The sequence below is a fragment of the Leopardus geoffroyi genome, chromosome B3 (assembly GCF_018350155.1).
Source record: "Leopardus geoffroyi isolate Oge1 chromosome B3, O.geoffroyi_Oge1_pat1.0, whole genome shotgun sequence".
Taxonomy (NCBI): Eukaryota; Metazoa; Chordata; class Mammalia; order Carnivora; family Felidae; genus Leopardus; species Leopardus geoffroyi.
The window spans coordinates 142,266,477-142,282,282 of record NC_059337.1 but is presented as its reverse complement, the minus strand read 5'-3'; the positions used below and the strand labels follow the sequence as shown (position 1 = coordinate 142,282,282).

The 15,806-nt window shown below is 44.8% G+C and overlaps 1 protein-coding gene across 6 annotated transcripts in view; it reads right to left on the bottom strand.

Annotated features, from left to right (window-relative positions):
* Positions 1-15,806, bottom strand: part of EML1 (EMAP like 1) — a 186,884-nt gene that overhangs the window by 73,296 nt on the left and 97,782 nt on the right. For all 6 annotated transcript variants that reach the window (XM_045452058.1, XM_045452060.1, XM_045452055.1 and 3 more), the window contains exon 2: positions 3,613-3,795. In XM_045452058.1, the coding sequence (XP_045308014.1) occupies positions 3,613-3,795 (183 nt within the window). The remainder of the gene's footprint in view (positions 1-3,612; positions 3,796-15,806) is intronic.

Here is a 15,806-nt window from a genome sequence, read left to right as displayed (position 1 = left end):
GGTCTTCTTACCGCATTGTTAGGTAGCAGGGAAAACTATTTGATTCTCTTCTCCCCAGTACAGGGTAACCCAAGCTCAGCAAAATTAAAACATACCAAATCTCCACATCTGAAGGTCAATCTGACATAAGCAGGGCAACCTTTGTGGGCTGAGGTTGTCTGTAGGTAAGAAGCGTGACAGGGCAACCCGTTCTCAATACTTAAAAAAATCCCAAAGGCAAAAGGAAACACGAATAACAACGTCTGGGGGGCTTCGGTGGAGACTTAGTAACTCCTAAGCCCCAGGACGGCATCACTGGTTAAAAATCCCTGGCACCAGGAGAATGTTGCCAGGGAAAAGCGGTGTGAGTCACAGCTCCCTCCTATGTAAACTCTGCGTCCACAGGCCCAGCATCTGATGGCTTGGCCACAATCTCCCCCCTGTCTCAGGAAGCCACGAACTTGATCTGTTAGTGAATTATTTTCCCGAGAAGGCGGTTCTCATTGTTACGCGAGTGAAGTCATACGAAGAAGAATAAAGTAAGTCAAAGCTTCCATCTTCGAACAAAGTGAAGTACCACCATGGAAAGGGATTTACAGCCTCACGGGCAGCCCTGGGGCTACTGTATAGACTGCGGTCTGCCCATCAGGGTGACTGTGGCACAGACACGGCACACACTTCCTTCGAGCTGAGCCGTGCTGAGCACTTTGAAAGCTCACTGCCTACCAGCGTGGCCTGTTCCTTGCCGCACCGCCGTTCCTATCGCTGGGCCAACAGCACGAAGTTAGGTGCCCAAAGCTCAGAACATTGAACCTAAGGTTCAGACAACTGACCTTGGGGGGGAAACATCACTTAATATTTAAAAGTTAGAATGCCCTGAGTCCTGTCTGCTTCGAGCCTGTAGGAGGACAGCAAGCCAAAATAATGTGAAGTGGCCTTTTACACACAGAGGAGGTTTGTGTCAAATCCGTCCTGTCTGAAAGATCCCCCAACTGAACCATGGCTATTGAGTGCCAGCTACCCAGCGGCAGGCGCACATGTACCAACACGGCTCTCTCCCGAAGGAAAGCAGCGACCCAGAGCCTCTGATGGGCCCACTTCTCCACCTCCCCACCTCCAGTTCCACTGTCTTGTAATTAACTGCTTACGAGGCGGGAAAGTCATGGCCCGTTCCATTTGGGGGATGCCACCCCACTCACCAGCTTTCTTATGACCTTTGTTCTATTTCTCGGCGTGACCCTCTGGCTTTATACCGTGATTTACTTTTACTTATGAAAACAATATTATATTAAAAAAAACACACCAGATCTCACTATGAAAAGAAACTATTCTCTTAGAGGAAGTTTCATAAAACTTTACTCTTAATCAAGAAAAGAAACTTACAGGCAGGCCTCTTGCATTATTTTTTTTCCCTAATTTTTTTAAAAAAATAGACGTTTTGGAAGTCTAAAGTTTTATATAAAGCAACGACTTCAAATGTACCCTTTAGGGTACAGTAGTCATCAGATTTATTTTTGGAAAGCTGAGTAGGTCAAGAATACCTAAAATAACTTAGTTTCTATTTAAAATTCCCTAATGACTTTGTAACTTAGAAGGAGAAAAACAGTACTTAAAAAGATTATTCGAGGGGCGCCTGGGTGGCTCGGTTGGTTAAGTGTACGATTTCGGCTCAGGTCCCGATATCACAGCTCATGAGTTCGAGCCCCGTGTCGGGCTCTGTGCTGACAGCTTGGAGCCTGGAAGCTGCTTCAGGTTCTGTGTCTCCCTATCTCTCTGCTCCTCCCGTGCTCACACTCTGTCTCTTTGCCCCTCCCCAACTCACGATCTCTCTCTCTCTCTCAAACATAAATAAACATTTTAAAAAAAGATTCTTTGAGATGTATCCTGTATGGTATCAGAGGATAGCTACACTTGTGGTGAGCAGGGCGTAAGGTACAAATTGTACACCTGAAATTAACGTAACATTGTAACATCACGTAGCAACTATGCTCAGATACAAGAATTACAGAAAACATGTCAACGTTGTCCACAAGTATATCTCACATAGAGCTGGTGACGATTACCCTGAAGGAAGAAGAAATACATTTTTTCCTACAGACATGGGAAAATGTAGCCAAGGACTTGAGAGAAAACTAGCATATGTGACATCAGACAGTACCCTCTCCTGACTCCAGGAAAAACATGGAAAGTGTGAAATAATTCGTTAAATCCGAATAAACAAACAAACAAACAAACAAAGCTAATTTTAAAGGGACATTTACATAGTGTGATCTGCAATGTTTTAAGTAAAGGAATTTGACAGCCAAGATGAATTCTGTTTTCTAAAGTTAGCCACAAGGAGCGGGGATCTGGTAAAAGATGAGGAAGGTCTATGGGTTGAAAGTGGACATCAGGCAACCGAGTACGATTAGCAGGAAACTTTTATGAGGCGTCGTACTTGCAAAATTTTAAGAGGAGGGTCACTACAAAGTTACTTCAAACACAAATAGTGCTTTCTTATATTTCACTCACGGGCGTCACAGGGAAATGAAATGATTTAAATTTGCCAGAAACCAGGGGCGCCTGGGCTCAGTCGGTTAAGCATCCGACTTCGGCTCAGGTCATGATCTCGTGTGGTTCGTGGGTTCAAGCCCCGCGTCAGGCTCTGTGCTGACAGCTCAGAGCCTGGAGCCTGCTTCAGATTCTGTGTCTCCCTCTCTCTCTGCGCCTCCCCCGCTTGTGTTGGCGCTCTCTCTCTCTCTCTCTCTCTCTCTCTCAAAAATAAACATTAAAAAAAATGTTTTAGGGGCGCCTGGGTGGCTCAGTCGGTTAAGCATCCGACTTCGGCTCAGGTCATGATCTCACGGTTCATGAGTTCGAGCCCTGCATTGGGCTCTGTGCTGACAGTTCAGAGCCTGAAGCCTCTGTGTCTCTTTCTAACCCTCCCCTGCTTGTGCTCCGTCTCTCTGTCTCTCTCTGAAAACTAAATAAACATTAAAAAAGTTAAAATAAATTTGCCAGAAACCCACGAGATACAGACACTGTAGCTGGCTACGCTCTCTGGGACAGCAGAGCAGGACATTCAAAGGACACAGCAGGCTGTGCCCGGAAGGAGCTTCCTAGCTTGCGGGTTCTGAGCTCCTCAGGGAAGGGCCTGCCCCTTGGGGGCCCCCAGTCCTGGGCAGAGCTTCGCTGTGGCGTAGGATCATTAACTAGTGGCTGTGCCGAACAGAACGGCAGCACAGAAGCTGAGTACACGGAAAGAGAGGAGAGTTGTCAGAAAGTTTCTGGGTGGAACAGACTCCAAGGCGCCCAGAGGATCATGGGGGTTTCCTTGTGCTCGTCTCTGCCTTGCAAGATAAACCTGTGTTCCCAGGGGTGGCCCCTGGATGGCTCCCTCCTTGACTCCACAAGCATGTTCTGGCCACCTGCACATGTAACCACAGGCTTACGATTCCCTCACGTCAAGCCAAAGATAACTAAATAACGTTAAAGACCCCGTCCCGCCTCGTGTGATGGTTTGGGCAATGCTGAGAGCCCTTCCCTGATCTTCTGAGGCTGTCTGTCGCTGTTGAGGAGGGCCTGCATCCGCCAGGGCAAGCGTCCTCCGCGAGACCAAGTCTAGCGCTGCCCCCGTGCCTCTACGGTGCCCACCTTTGGTAGGTCCTTTCCTGTTCAGCACCGCCTGCTGTTCCTCCGTGATGTTCAGCCGCCGGACCACGTCGGCCAGCGCCGATTTGAGCAGCTGGATATCGTCTTCTTGCATCTGGACGCGCTGCTCCAGGGAGGCAATGCGGTCCGTCACCTCCATGCTACTCGCGGCGGAAGCGCTGTCATCTAAACCAAAGGAGAGGAACAAGTGACTCTCGAGTGCCCCCCGGAGGGATGGGACCGACCCGCACGCCCGGAGCATATTGCTGGGACACGGTACCATTCATATCCTGGAGGCCAGTGCTCTCGTGCAGAAACCACGGGCCGTCTCGTGCGACACAGAACTACAACGTCTCACTCTGCTCTAGTCTTTAGTGATTCTGTTCGTGCTTTTCACTTCCTCTTAGCTGAGGTTTTATTTTTTATTTTTTTAAAGTTTTTTTTTTTAACATTATTTATTATTGAGAGACAGAGAGAGACAGAGCATGAGCAGGGGAGGGGCTGAGAGACGGGGAGACCCAGAATCTGAAGCAGGCTCCAGGCTCCCAGCTGTCAGCACAGAGCCCGATGCTGATGCGGGGCTCGAACTCACAAACTGCGAGATCATGACCTGAGCAGAAGTCGGACGCTTAACCGACTCAGCCACTCATGCGCCCCTCTTAGCTGAGGTTTTAAGCGCTATTGTATTATTCTAGACACGGGCCAATGCATGTTCTTTCCCATGACATTTGGAGACCTCAGAGGTAGAGGAGGGACCAGCGTGCATCTCCCCTCACATGGCAGAAATCCACCCCCCGCCCCCATCACCATCTCGCTTTTGTTCTGACCATGCTAACTGAAGGGTTGGCCAGATAATCCCAAGACAACACTATCTCCTGAAACCAATGTTACACTATATGTTAACTAGAAGTTATTTTTTTTAATGTTTATTTTCGAGAGAGAGAGAGAGAGAGAGAGAGAGAGAGAGGGACGCAGAATCCGAAGCAGGCTCCAGGCCCCGAGCTGTCAGCACAGAGCTGGACGTGGGGCTCAAACCCACGAACTGTGAGATCATGACCTGAGCCAAGGTTGGACGCTTAACCGACTGGGCCACCCAGGCGCCCCACCTAACTGGAATTTAAATAAAAATTTTGGGGAAAAAAGGCTTGGGGCACCCCGGTACCTCAGTTAAGTGTCCAACTCTTGGTTTCGGCTCAGGTCACGATCCCATGGTTTTTTGAGTTCGAACCCCACATCAGCGCTGACAGCGGGGAACCTGGTTGGGATTCTCTCTCTCTCTCCGTCTCTTTCTGCCCCTCCCCTGCTCACATTCTCTCTCTCTCTCTTGTGATAAATAAATAAACTTAAAAATTATGACTTCGCTACACAGTTGAAGTTAAAACCATTGTCGTGATGGGACGCCTGGGTGGCGCAGTCAGTTAAGCGTCCGACTTCAGCCAGGTCACGATCTCGCGGTCCGTGAGTTCGAGCCCCGCGTCGGGCTCTGGGCTGATGGCTCAGAGCCTGGAGCCTGTTTCCGATTCTGTGTCTCCCTCTCTCTCTGCCCCTCCCCCGTTCATGCTCTGTCTCTCTCTGTCCCAAAAATAAAATAAACGTTGAAAAAAAAATAAAATAAAATAAAACCATTGTCGTGATGTATTATCTTTCCCACATAAAAAAGCCTTAACACAGCACTTCTCAGACACTGTGGCATCAGGACTCCTTTACATTAGCAACACTTACTGGGGACCACAAATAACTTTTGTTTGGGTGAATTGTGCCTATCAGTATCTGCTGTGCTGAAAATTAAAACAGGCATTTTATAAATATGTAAGCATGACTTAGCTACAAAGAACAAAAGTATCACATATTAAGTAGCCCATTTTTATGGAAAAACTGCTATCTTTTTAAAAACGAAAATAATTTTGTGAAAGGATTGACATCTTTGACTGTTTAAAAATTTTCAGGGGCGCCTGGGTGGCGCAGTCGGTTGAGCGTCCGACTTCAGCCAGGTCACGATCTCGCGATCCGTGAGTTCGAGCCCCGCGTCGGGCTCTGGGCTGATGGCTCAGAGCCTGGAGCCTGTTTCCGATTCTGTGTCTCCCTCTCTCTCTGCCCCTCCCCTGTTCATGCTCTGTCTCTCTCTGTCCCAAAAATAAATAAATGTTGAAAAAAAAAAAAATTAAAAAAAAAAAAAATTTTCTTTCGTGGCTGACTTACTAGCGAAGAACCAGATTTGTTTATGTATTCAGTCTGCTGTGATATGTTATTTTGGTTGAAGTGTATAAAGAACGTTTGGCCTCACACTGACACGCAGTAGGGAAAGGAAGGAGCATTTTAATAGCCTCTTCAGATACTTATGGATAATCTTTGTTATTCGATGAAAACACGATAGATGGTAACGTTATAAAAGTTAGCTGCAATGCGGAATCTAAGACCACACAAAGAAGATTTTTTACTTCGTTAAAATAACGGAAGAAAACGAAACAAGACTACACCATCTATCAGTCATGCCTGTTAAGGGCCGGCTAGTCTGACAAAGTAACATGATCTGTCTGCTAAGCACCCCGTGACCTCGATGGCAATCCCAGCCTCTCGTACGGAGCTGTTAATTGCCAGTTCCTTACCAAGGCCTCCCGTGTCCCATAAGGTCTCCTGGCCTCTGCAAACCCATTTCACATCGTCCCTTCTTTCCCTCTGTGCTTCAGTCACACTGACCTCTCTCTCTTTGGTATCTGCTGTTGCCTTTGCTTGAAACATTTCTTAACAAGCTTTTTTTTTGCTTGTTCTGTTTTCTGTTCTTAGGTGTCAGCTCAAACAGAGCTCTTCAGAGAACCTTCCTAACAACCTTACCTAAGGCTGGTGCTCCGATCACGTCAACCTTATTTCTTTCTTTCATAGCATTACTGTGCTCTTGCTTGATTATCTTCTACGTCCCAACTATAAAACGTAAGTACCACAGAGTTGCGCCTGTTTCCAGGTAGGACAGACCCCTTGTGGACAGCACCTTCCTGCAGAAGGCAATTTTAAGCCTGGAAATTACACAAAAACAACTACTTGAAGGTACTGGAGAGGAGACACAGGTATATAAACTCTGGTGGGGAGTTTACACTCACTTGGAAAAATATACAAGAAACTCCTTTCCATGGCTTTTAGCCAGAGTTAAGTGGAACTCGTGGTGGGGTTAAGGGTACATGTGGGAAACCCCCACAGCCATTTTGTGCTAAGAAAGCCAAAACGTGAAGTCCAAAAACTGTGACCACTGAAGAGAGTGGGAAATCCCAGAAGGGAAGAAGCCAGAGCGGGGGGATTCCCAAACTCTGTCTATCCCGTCTCTGGCTGACCTGCGGATCACACCCGCATAGAACAGAGTCAAGTGTTACAGCTAAGAGCAGAAGATCAGAACTGAGATCAGAGGCACTGCCCAAGAAGCAGTTAGCAGTTCAAGTCCAGCCAAGAAAAGCAGCCGCTAAGACAAAGGAAAGAACACCTCTTAGAGGAAAATCATGGAATACAAAATCCCCACAACCTAAGATTCATAATGTCCAGGATATAATCCAAAATTACTCAACATACTTAAGAATCAACAAGCGGAACACATTCTCAAGAGAAAAGAAACTAAATGGAGTCCAACTCCAGGATGAACAAAATATTGGAACTAACAGATACGGAAAATGAGGTTATTTCCAGTGAATGAAAATTTCAGTGGAGAAGGGGGAATTACTGGCAGAGAAACAGAAACAATATTAAAATGAACCAAATGGAAATTTCAGAACCAAAGAACACATTTTCGGAAGTAAAGAGTTCACCGAACGGGTGCAGCTGCATGGACGTGATGGAGGAAAGACACATAAACCTGAGGATGGGGCAAGAGGAAGTATCCAGGGTAAAGAACACAGAGATAAGAATTGGGGGAAAAATTAACCAAGTCCCTTGGGGATTTGTTAGATGACCTCAACCAGTCCAATGTACATTAAGTTGGAACAGAAGAAGAAAGAGGACAAGGCAGAAAAAAAATCTGAAATATAAAGGCCTCCCCCCCAATCCTAAATTTGATGAAGGACAGAAACAGAAAACAACAAAATGTTTAACAAATTCCAAGCAAAATAAACAAAGAAACCCACCTCAAGTTATATCGTAATCAAACTGCTGAAAACTAGATTAAGGGCACATACTGAAACCAGCAAGAGCAAACTGATATGGTCTATACTGGGCAAGGACCATGGATGGAGACTAGAAGAGAATGCAACATCTCTAAAGTACAGAATGAAAAAATCCAATCCGGAATTCTATATCCAGCAAAAGTAGCCTCTAACAGTGAAGGTTTAAAAAAAAAAAAAAGCATTTTCAGATAAATGGAAAGTGAAAGAATTCATTGCCAGCAGATCTATGTTATAAGAAGTCCCACATCACGTTCTTCAGGGTAAAAAGAGATTATAGAAGATGGAAACTCAGATACTCAAGAAAGAATGAAAATCACTGGAAGTGATAAATATCTGAATGAGTTCAAGACTTTTTTTTCTTTTTGCAGTTTCCTGTTAATGTTCTTAAAAACCTTTACATTTTTAAAGATGAAAATTATAGGGGCACCTGGGTGGCTCAGTTGGTTAAGCTTCCGACTTTGACTCAGGTCATGATCTCACGATTCGTGAGTTCGAGCCCCACGTTGGGCTCTGTGCTGACAGCTCGGAGCCTGGAGCCTGCTTCGGCTTCTGTGTCTCTCTCTCTCTCTCTCTGCCCCTCCCCTGCTCATGCTCTGTCTCTGTCTCAACTATAAATAAAAACATTAAAAAAAAATTTAAAAAAATAAAGATGAAAATTGTTAACACTGGTAAGATTTATAGGTGTGTACATGTAATACATATGACTACCACAACACAAAGGATGGGGAAGATATGGATCTATAAGATTTTAATATTTTATATGAGATTTTAATATTTTACACAAGATTTTAATATTATACATTATTAACTGAAGAGACCTGTGAAAAGTTAAGGATGTATATTGTAATCCCCAGGGAACTACTAAAGAATAATGCAAATAAGTAGAGGTGAACAAACACAACAAAAATATTACATTGAAATTCTATATTCAAATAATCCAAAAGGAGAGAAAAGAAGGAAAGAGGAACAAAAAGTAGACAAATAAGAGAAAAAAAGTAAAATGATAAACCCAAACCTAACATGGCAATAGTTACACTGGTGTTACATTAATGCACTAATTTCTTTAAACACATCAATTAAAAGTCTGAGAATGTCAGGAAAAAAAAAAAAACAATACCCAACTATAGGCTGTCTACAAGATACATACTTTAAATACAAAGACACAGACAGGCTGAAAATAAATGAATGAAGAAAAGGACATAGCATGCAAACAATAAGCATAAGAAAGCTAGAGTGGAAATATTAATAATCAGATAACATAGATGCCAAATAAAATGTATTACCAGAGATAAAGAGGACCATTTCATAATGAAAACAGGATCAATTTATCAGAAAGACAATCACAATAACAGAGGTTTAAAATACATGAAGCAAAAATTGACAGAATTAAAGTGGGAAATAGACAATTCCACAATTATTCCTGAAGATTCCATCACTCCTCTCTCAGCAACTGATAGGACAATTAATTTTTAAAAAATCACTCAAGACATAGAAGTTTTGAACAGCATTATAAACCACTTTGACTTAATCGATATGTATGGAAAACTATACTCAACAATGGCAGTGCACACAATACACTCACCAGGACACATCAGGTTCTGGGCAAAAAAAGCAGACCGGAACAAACTTAAAGACTAGAAGAGTATGTTCTCTGACCACAGTGGCATTAAATTAGAAATTAAAAACAAGACCACACGGAAAACCCCTACTATTTGTAAATTAAACAAGATACTTCTAAATAATCATTAAGTCAAAGACAACATCACAGGACAACTTAGAAAATATTTTTAATTAAACGATAGTGAAAATGTAACATTTCAAAATGTGTGGGACACACAAGGACAAGCTAAAGCAGGTCCTTGAGGAAAATTAATAGCTTTAAGATCTCTTTGTTAGAAGAGGAGACAATCCTCAAATCAATGATTCTCAACTTTCACTAGTAACTAGAAAAAGAAGAGCAAATTAAAACAAAATCAAGCAAGGGGCACCTGGGTGGCTCAGTTGGTTTGGCATCTGACTTCGGCTCAGGTCATGATCTCACAGTCCATGAGTTCGAGCCCCACGTTGGGCTCTGCTGACAGCTCAGAGCCTGGAGCCTGCTTTGGAGTCTGTGTCCCTCCCTCTCTCTGCCCTTCCCCCCTCATGCTCTATCTTGCTCTGTCTCTCAAAAATAAATAAATGTTAGAAACGAAATCAAGCAAAAAGAAGAGAAAGAAGAAAAGAGATGAAGTCAGTGGGATAAAACATGGACAAACAAAGAAAATCAACCAAATCAGAAGCTGGCTGCTCTCTGAGAACATCGATCAAATGAAGCTTCATAAAAGCAGAAATCTTTTCTGCTGGTCCACCAAGTTATTCTCCCAATATGTAACACAGGGTAGGAACTCAATAAATATTTGGAAAATGGATGAATAGATGGGTAAATGGGTATCTGGATTTCATCTGGGAAAACAGGAGCAAGTAGGGGTTGGCCTTGATGGATAAAAACATTTATGTAGAAAAGCAAGAAGAGCCACATTCCAGACAACGGAAACAACTGAAACAAAGACATGGGAACTGAGAAGCATAAGAAGTACTCAGAGAATCGTGGCCTTTGAAATTGAAATCTACCATTTTGTAATTTCTGCTTACTGGATATAAATCTGTCATGCCCCTAAATTCAAGTTCTGTCGACGTTCTAAGTAACAGATAATAGTTTCATACACAAACATTTTTCAAGTGTGTCTATGGTACTTCTGAGACAGAATAACGGGTATTAAATGCTGGACAACTCAAAGAACCCATCAAGCATTCACATACATGTAGAACTCAACAGATCCTATGAGGGAAACACTGTATAACTCTTTAAAAACACGTCACAGACCTCTCTCTCCCAAGAAATCAAACTTGAGGTAAGAACTGGCAAATCATCTTTTCTCACACTCCTTGCCTTCCAAGAACTACATATTCTATTCTCTACGCTCCTAAAGTAGGATTCGTATTGTTTCCGTTGGGAATACTGGTGACTATGTCTTTTTCTTTCTGTCTCTCCCAGTTGATGGAGACATAGAAAGAACTTTTTAAAACCCAACAGTCAGAAAACAAACAACCCGATTAAAAAATAGGCAAAAGAGTTCATTGACACTTTGTTAAACTGCAAACAGGCACATGAAAAGATGTTCAGTGTCACCAGCCACTGGGGAAATGCAAATTCAAACCACAATGAGATAAGATATCACTACACACCCATTAGAATGGCCAAAATACAAACTACTGACCAAACAAGATGCAGCGAGAATATGGAAACCCTCTTACGTTGAACATGAAACCCTCTTACGTTGCTGGTGGGCACATAAAATGGTACGCTTGCTCTGGAAAAATGGTTTTGCAGTTTCTTACAAAGTTAAATATACACATAGCGCATGACCTAGACTCACCAGAGAAACGAACACCCACACTCATAAAAAGCCTGTACACAAAAGTTGGAAGCGGTAAAAACTGCAAACAACTCAAATGTCCTTCAACTGGTGACCGCATAAACCGTGCTACCTCCGTAGAGTAATAAAAAGGAAGCTAACTACTGATACAGTGGTTTGGGTGGATCTGGAGGGTATTACGCCGAGCGAAGGAAGCCAGTCTCCGAAGGTTATGTGCTGTGTTATTCCATTTATGCGATATTTTCCAAAAGACAAAGCTACAGTGAAGGAGAACAGATCGGGGGTTACAAAAGTTGGGGTAAGGGCACAGCACTCCAGAGTTTTGGGGAATGACGGAAACGTTCCGCATCCTGACAGTGGTGGTGGGTTACACGAATCTATATTGTGTTAAGATACGTAGAACGGTCTCCAAAGAGCAGATTTGTTGAATGTTAACATAGAAAATAAAATAACTTTTGGGGAGTCCAAGGGAGATGTGGTCTACCCATTGGCTTTGTCAGTTAGGGGTTGCTATTTGGATTGTTGAGGCTGGTGGCTATTACGCCTTGAGATCTGAGCAAAGAAATATTCCAATGAGAACATCTGCGGCTCACTGGAAAGAGACCACCCCTAAGGTCTACACCGCTTCTTGTGAACAGACAGCAGTTCTGTGTGATTTCTCCTTCTGTCCCTTGACCTGGATGGGAAAGCAGGAAAGTCCCACTTCATCAGGGCAAGCCAAGTGGAAGGGAGAAGTTGGGGAGGGGGGGTGTGGATATAAAGGTAGGTTAGCTCTGTCTGTCCCCTGAGAAGCAAGGCAAGAGCTGAATAAAATCTTTCAAAGGGAGGGCAAGCCCGGGTAGCAACTGTCGCACGGGGACCTGGGCCATGGCAGACCTAACCGGGAGGGTCTCCGGCCTCAGGAAGAAGGATCGGGTGAAGCCATTCCAGAGCCAAAGTAGTGTTGGAGAGGACTTCCAGAAGAGGGATACCGCTAGTCACCAGGAGCGCGGACGCGGGAGTCAGGTCACAGGGGTTCAAATCCCAGCCCTGCCACTTCCCAGGTGTGTGACACAGGGCAAGTTATTGTATCTCCACATGCCTCAGTTTCCCCACTTGTAAGACAGGGACAACAACAGTTGTCTACCTCAGCAGGTTGCTGTACTATTCAATTAGTTAATATACGTAGAGCTCTTAGGATGTATTTTTGCATATTGTAAATGCTTTGTAAATAAATGCAGGCTACAATCAGCCTACAGTCATTGTTATTGTTAATTATTATCACTGATAAAAATCACCAAATTTAACCTTTCCTTCAAAATCCCCATGTGTTGTCTGAACACTGTTATGCAAAATAGCACTAAAAAATTGATTAGAGGGGCATCTGGGTGACTCAGTCGGTTGAGCATCCGACTTGGGCTCAGGTCATAATCTTGCGGTTAGTGAGTTTGAGCCCCACATCGGGCTCTGTGCTGACAGCGTGGAGCCCGCTTCGGATCTTCTGTCCCCCTTTCTCTGCCCCTCCCTTGCTTACCCTCTCTCAAAAATAAATAAATATTAAAAAAAAATCAATTGGAAATTAGTGTTTTATAAATAAAACATGTTTTCCAAGTCATAAAAGAATCTGGCACGTAGAGTCGTGCATTTCTGTGAGTCGGAGGCTGTTTTGCGTAGACAGCAGCTGTGAGAGACAGTGCGCGTTGGCTGTGGGGGCCGTCACAGCCCTGAAAAGGACAAAGTTGGCTGCTACCACACCACCTTGCATAGACACACCCCACACACATCTAAAAATTTACAATGAAAAATAGGATCACTGTGGCCTCAGCGTGCTCTATAGATGGCTTTCATCTTGCCTTCCAAGAACTACATATTCCATTCTCTACGCTCCTAAAGTAGGACTCGTATTGTTTCCGTTGGGAATACTGGTGACTATGTGCATAAATCAGATTCCATTTTAATTATACTGCCAAATTTGTACAGGAAAAAAAAACCCTAATTTTAATATTTTACCTAAAATAAAAACCTCCCCAAACCCAAAGCACAAAACTCCAACCACCTCAATATCTACCTTCAAATACAAGTGATTACAAACCAAAAGGTCCAGGGGCACCTGGGTGGCTCAGTCGGTTAAGTGTCCAACTTAAGGTCAGGTCATGATCTCATGGTTTGTGGGTTCGAGCCCCGCGTCGGGCTCTGTGCTGACAGCTCAGAGCCCGGGGCCTGCTGCGGATTCTGTGGCTCCCTCCCTCTCTGCCCTGCTCGCACTCTGTCTCTCTCTTTCTCAAAAATGAATAAACATTAAAGAGAAAAATTTTAAACACTGAAGATCTGTCTGCTTAAGAGAACCTCTATTTGCAAGACTTGCTGAAATGGTCCCCGTGATGTAATCCCAGTGCTCTGAAAATCCTGCCAGAACTGCCACCCTAACTAACCTATATGGATTGTCTCACTTCTGCTCCTCAGGTAGCTACTCTCAGGAACAGACTGGAGGACTTCTTGGGAGCAGTGTGAGCTGTCTGTAGTTCTTAACCTTCGCGTGTATAGAAAAGGCCAGTGTTGTTCAACTGACTTTACAAATTCAAATTCAGCTCGCGAAGAAACTGGCGAAAGGAAAAACAAAACCCAAAGCTTGGTCTAACCAACACAAACCATTTCCAGCCCCTGAACATCTCCCAGCATTCTGGGACACAAGATGGCAGAGGGGATCTGAATTCCATCAAAGAAAAACCTTATCCGATTGGCAATTCAGATGATTAACCCCCGTAGCAAGTTATGTATGTTATTTTTTTTTTTTTAAGATTTTTAAAGTTTATTTACTTGAGAGAGAGAGAGTACGCACGTACAGCAGGGCAGGGCAGATAGGTAGAGAGAGAGAGAGAGAGAGAGAGAGAGAATCCCAAGCAGGCTCCGCACTGTTAGCACAGCGCTTGATGTGGGGCTTGAACTCGTGAACTGTGAGATCATGACCTGAGCCAAAATCAAGAGTCAGAAGCTTAACCGACTGAGCCACCCAGGTGCCCCAAGTTATGTGATTGACTGATTGACTGATTTATTTATTTTAATGTTTGTTTATTTTTGAGAGAGAGAGACAGCGCATGAGTGGAGGAGGGGCAGACAGAGAGGGAGACACAGAATCCGAAGCAGGCTCCAAGCTCCGAGCTGTCAGCGCAGAGCCGGATATGGGGCTCGAACTCGCGGACCATGAGATCATGACCCGAGCCGAGGTCAGATGCTCAACCAACGGAGCCACCCAGTTATATATTTTAAAGTAATGTTCGTTCTTGTAGCTTGTAGCCCCAAAATGTACCTACGGAGCTCATTAAAACAGTGTTAGCAACTGAATAGCTTTATCTTTTTTTCAAAGTGTTTGCATTCTTGTCCAGCATCACTGCACCTTGTGGAGTTAGAGGGAGGTTTGAAACAGACAATATTCTTTGTATTTTCACCTCTGGGGCTTTTTTAAACCTCTGGATGAACTGGAACCCTCAGGACTGTGCACCTGCGCGTTCCCTGAGGAAGGCGCGGGGATCTGGTTACACACGACAGGCGGGACGTCCCTTATCTCAGCCTCAGGAAACTAACTGTCCGCGATCAGGCTGCACAGGCTGACGGAACGGGCAAAGCGACAGACGAGATTTAATCTGACGCAGAACCAAACCCATGCTGGCGTGAAGTCCGTAACGCAGCTGTCTTGGCGGGCTAAGGGCTCCGCGAGTTCCTCTGCACCCTAGACCAGCAACAGACCTTCTCAGGGCTACAGATCCCAGCCTCGTGATGGCATTTTGTCGAGGGCCAAACACGGTTCAGAAAACCAGTTCTCAGGAAGGCTGGCAATCCGCGTCACCTGTTCTCGGCTGCCTGGGCCCTGGGACTCCAGGAAGAGCACGGCTCTGGGGTTCAGATTGTGGAGGGTTCAATCCCTGGGCCCGTCGCTTCGCCGTGCAGTCTTGGCGAATGGTTCGACCGCTCCCGGAAGAATACTGCCCGTCTCCGGAAGTCCTTGTGAGGGTAGGTGGTAATGTACACGAGCATCTAACACAGTGATGGCAGACAGGTGCCTGACACAAAGGGCAGTGTGGTGTCGCCGTAGCTCGCTGTTGTGACTACCGTTGTTCGTAGCAGCCGAAAGCAAACACCGGCCTTCGGTGAAATCAGCGTTAACGACAGTTGCTGAACAAATTCTGTAAGTGCTTGGTCCACGAGAGAGGCCTGCGCTGGAGTAAAAGCAAGCCCTCCCGTGATGGCACACGATTCGTGGTCAGAGGGTGGACCACGCATCACACCCACACCTCCCTCTCGGACTTGAGTCTCCCGAGTAGCCAAATGCCAGCTTCTGAGTTTCAAGTGATGTCACAGATCCAGGGAGGTCCTACATCACCTCCGGTTCCAGGGACAAGAAGATGACCTTGGGGCTCTTCCCTGGCCCTAGACCTCCGAGTAGCCACGCGTGGATGCAACTTCTAGCTTAAACTACTGTTTTACGGTAAAAAGTGGCACAAACAGATCAAGCGACTTGTCTGTTTGATTCTATGTAAAAGAGCAGAAAAGTGCATTTCGTCCTCTGTTCATATGACTATCTCATCATCTAGAGAGAAACAGGCTCTTGGCTCTACACGCTCTGGTGATACGAAGATGCTGGTGTCTGCGTCATGTTCCTGGA